The 4,538-nt window shown below is 40.6% G+C and overlaps 1 protein-coding gene across 7 annotated transcripts in view; it reads right to left on the bottom strand.

Moving 5' to 3' along the window:
- Window positions 1-4,478, bottom strand: part of LOC107658356 (dynamin-1-like) — a 73,741-nt gene extending 69,263 nt beyond the window's left edge. For all 7 annotated transcript variants that reach the window (XM_016446890.1, XM_016446864.1, XM_016446908.1 and 4 more), the window contains exon 1: window positions 4,212-4,478. In XM_016446890.1, coding sequence (XP_016302376.1) covers window positions 4,212-4,372 — 161 coding nt within the window. In that variant the 5' untranslated portion in view covers window positions 4,373-4,478. The remainder of the gene's footprint in view (window positions 1-4,211) is intronic.
- Window positions 4,479-4,538: the final 60 nt, after the last annotated feature.

The raw sequence follows: 4,538 nt of genomic DNA, 5'->3' as shown, positions 1-4,538 counted from the left end.
TGAACAGACTAGACTCACCAACAGCGGGTTACAACATCAATACACGACCAAAGACAATGGCAACATGAGGGCTACTTATAGCAAACAAGAGGGTCACATGACATGAACAAACCAATGGTGAACAAGACACATGACTAAGACGACCAACCAGAACATGACACACACACAAGGCAGAGATACATGAGGGCAGGGGAAGCATGACACTAACAGGGCGCATGCGCAACGCTGACCTCATACGACATCCTCCCGGAACTGCTTCCGTGTACAACAGTGAGCGCAAGCTACATTAAAGTGATTATTACGTTTTGAATATGGATATTTTTCTTACAAAAATGCATCGATTCGCTACAGAAGGCCTTTGTTCACCCCCCGGAGCCATGTGAGACAATTTTTTTTTGATGGGCGCTTTTTATTTCACTTCTTTTGGACTGATGCATGCAACACCCGCTGAGTGCAATGATAGAGCTTGAAAGATCAAAGACAATTTTGAATATAACTCCGACTGGATTCGTCTGAAAGAAGAAAGTCATATACACCTAGAATGCCTCGGGGGTGAGTAAAACACAGCCTAATTTTCATTTTTGGGTGAACTAACCCTTTAAAGTTTTAGTAATTTTGTTGTGTATTTGTATCATTTTTATTAGTTGTTGTTTTTTTTGTCTATATTTTGTCTATAGTTTGCTTTCATTAATTGTTATTTCAGTAACTTTAATATATCAAGTTAAAATAAATGATACTGCCTTGGCAACTAGCTGAAAATTTTGTTTATTAACAAAATATTTTATTTATTTATTTATGTTTCAGTTTTCGTAAACTGTAATAATAACCCTTCAGAAATTACAAGCAGCGTCCGTGACATGCAGGTTATTTGCACTAGGCAGCCAGTGAAGATATCAAATACTGCGTAAATATGAAAACAATGCTCAAATCTTGTTCTTACAGCAGGTAAAGATACTTTATGCTTTATTACTATTTATAAGATGCTTTATTTAGAGGTTGCGTCACAGATTGTTCCTGCAGTGAAAAACACACATTGTCTTTATTTAGATGTAATTAGTAGTTTTTGCAAGACTTTCCAGATTTGAACAATGAGTGTTCAGGATAATTACAGTCTGTTTGACCCGAGGTCTAAATATAGAACGGGGCTTTTGTCATAATAGTGTAGTCTAAACCATCTGCAAGACATCTGTATCCAGTCCTGGTCTTTCACACGATCCAAAATATTTAACACATAGCATCACGTTCTATTGCATTGAATTAAAAATAAAAATGGTCAAATTATTGCTCTGACATAATGCAATTTATTTTTCTTCTATCAAGCTTTTGATCTAAATATTTGTGCTTTTGTTTACAGAAAGGAACTTCCTCAAATGCTCGTCTTACAGAAGTAATATCTTTGACATGGTAACACGTTGTTGTTAAAACTGTTTGGTTATTCATGTAATGTTTACAGTAGTAAACATGGTGAAGCTGCCAAAGAAAGTTCATCACAGCTTGAGAGATCAAGTCAATGAAATCACTTAAACAGAACCAAAGGAGATCATATTCCACTTTTGCAGTTTAACATGTACAAAAAAATCCAATAGTTGAATTAGCCGTGTCTCTGAGAGCATCAGCGCTGCACACACCAGCTCCCTCAGCAGCAATAGTTGCTGAATCATGCAGCGTAAGACTGAGTTATTCACATACACTGCCAAAGCACAAGCAAATATTAGAGATATACAGACATAGAGCCCAAAACCACTCAAAACGTAACACGAGCACGACTCAAAGCGTGCAGCTCAATGAATCAGAGGCTCAGAGCACTCCACCATCTTCCTCTTCATACTGGATCACATGCTGGACTAGAGATGCAACTCTAGATGACTGTTTATGTCTGATAACCGACAGGATGACCAGTGCTGTAAATCTAGTCTTGTGTCTGTTGTTTAAATCAAAACTGTTTACAATGACGTCCGTGTGGAATTGTGCATGCTTCAAGTAAAATGAGACAACAAAGCATCATAAAATATAAAATTACAAACAGTCTACTACTGTTTTTCTGCTGTTTGAAGTGAAAAATAAATAAAAAATAGGGCGCAATGTACGGAGTAAATATGAAGTATTGATTTTTCACAGGTGTTTTACCATTTTGCCCTTTTTCTCAATTTGTGCTCCATGATGAGATATTTTGCACAAACTAAGACACCAGCATGATGCAGAAGTGCTGTGGGTGGTTACTAGGGTGTTGTTAGATGGTTGCTAAGACGTTGTGGGTTGCTAGGGCATTGATAGAGAGTTGCTATGATGTTCTGGATTGAAAGGGCGTTGCTAGATGGTTGCTAAGATGTTGTGGGTTGCTAGGGCATTACTAGAGAGTGGCTAAGATGTTGTGGGTTGCTAGGGCGTTGCTAGAGAGTTGCTAAAATGTTCTGGATTGAAAGGGCGTTGCTAGATGGTTGCTAAGATGTGGGTTGCTAGGGCATTGCTAGAGAGTTGCTAAGATGTTCTGGATTGAAAGGGTGTTGCTAGATGGTTGCTAAGATGTTGTGGATTGCTAGGGCATTGTTAGAAAGTTGCTAAGATGTTCTGGATTGATAGGGTGTTGCTAGATGGTTTCTAAGATGTTGTGGGTTGCTAGAGCGTTGCTAAGATGTTCTGGGTTAAAAGGGCATTGCTAGAGAGTTGCTAAGATGTTCTGGATTGAAAGGGTGTTGCTAGATGGTTGCTAAGATGTTGTGGATTGCTAGGGCATTGTTAGAAAGTTGCTAAGATGTTCTGGATTGATAGGGTGTTGCTAGATGGTTTCTAAGATGTTGTGGGTTGCTAGAGCGTTGCTAAGATGTTCTGGGTTAAAAGGGTGTTGCTAGAGAGTTGCTAAGATGTTCTGGGTTGATAGGGTGTTGCTAGATGGTTGCTAAGATGTTGTAGGTTGCTATGGCGTTGCTAAGATTTTCTGGGTTGAAAGGGTGTTGCTACATGGTTGCTAAGATGTTGTGGGTTGCTATGGTGTTGCTAGATGGTTGCTAAGATGTTCGGGGTTGCTAGGGTGTTGCTAGATGCTTGCTACAGTAAGATGTTCTGGGTTGCTAGATGTTTGCTAAGATGTTCTGTGTTGCTAAGATGTTCGGGATTGGTATGGTGTTGCTAGATGCTTGCTACAGTAAGATGTTCTGGTTTGCTAGATGTTTGCTAAGATGTTCTGTGTTGCTAGGGCATTGCTAGAGAGTTGCTAAGATGTTCTGGGTTGATAGGGTGTTGCTAGATGGTTGTTAAGATGTTGTGGGTTGCTAGGCGTTGCTAGAGAGTTGCTAAGATGTTCTGGGTTGCTAGGGTGTTGCTGAGATGCTGTGGGTTGCTAGGGTGTTGCTGAGATGTTGTAGGTTGCTAGGGTGTTGCTGAGATGTTGTAGGTTGCTAGGGTGTTCCTAGATGGCTGTTAAGAGGCTTTTTTTCATCAGTTTTCTGGAGTAGCAGGTGAAAATTGTGTCTGATCACTAATTAACAACAAAACACAGACTTTGAGGAATTCTTCCTGTCTGAAGCACCGAACGCTGCACTCACACACCCAGCGGCAAGAATTAAAAATGTTTGATAAAAAATAAAAAAAACACGGTGCAAACACTACTAATAAGGAATGTAGGCCTATATATTTTAGTCATGAAATCAAATGCTTTCTATTGACATTGAAACATTAGAGAGCTTGTGCGTCAGAAGTGGGCAGATGATGGTTGTTTAATGCAGATCTGTGTGGTTTTATCAGAAGCTCAGCTCAGGTTGAATCTACAGCTCTAGTAAACAATCCCAGCATCCATGATTCACACGCCTTCTTCACAGAACCAGAGCTTACGGTGTTTCTATATTATGGGTTTTCATCTTAATGACCCTGTGCATTATTATCATTTTATTAAAGGACACAGATTACACAGAAACACTAATGACGATGCACTAATAAGAATACATCTATTGAGGATTATGTAAGGAGATTTAGATGTGTTGTTGTGAACACGGCTGGTGATTTTCAGCATTGCAGCAAATGATCCTCCATCATGTCTCAATAACATTTAAAGGTTATCATCATCAGGATCCTCACGATGGCCTTTACATATCATTGAGGAGGCATGATGGGGGTTGTGACTGAGCCGGAATATAAGATTAATGCTGCATGGATTTGCAGTATGTGTTGTTATTATTGTTATTGTGTATTAATGTTTTAATAAATGGATGACTCACTTCCCCACGAAGTTCTCGAGCACGGAGCTTTTCCCGGCGCTCTGTCCGCCCACCACCGCGATCTGCGGCAGGTCCAGGTTCGCGTTCTGACCGATGGCGGAGAACGCGTCCTGCATTCGGTTGACCAGCGGGATCAGGTCCTCCATCCCCCGGTTCCCCATCGTGACGGCACGGCACCTGCTCGAGCTTCACCGGAGAAACAGCGATTACAGCGCGCGTCGGCTGCTTTATTTCGACACTGATTATTCTGGAGCTCTCTGTCTCTCTCTCTCTGTGTGTCTGTTTCTCTCTCTCTCTCTCTCTCTCTCTCTCTGTCTCTCTCTCTCT

This window comes from Sinocyclocheilus anshuiensis, unplaced genomic scaffold, assembly GCF_001515605.1.
Source record: "Sinocyclocheilus anshuiensis isolate Anshui unplaced genomic scaffold, SAMN03320099.WGS_v1.1 scaffold53, whole genome shotgun sequence".
Classification (NCBI taxonomy): domain Eukaryota; kingdom Metazoa; phylum Chordata; class Actinopteri; order Cypriniformes; family Cyprinidae; genus Sinocyclocheilus; species Sinocyclocheilus anshuiensis.
Note: the sequence above shows the minus strand (reverse complement) of the source record. Positions and strands in the feature narration are given on the sequence as shown.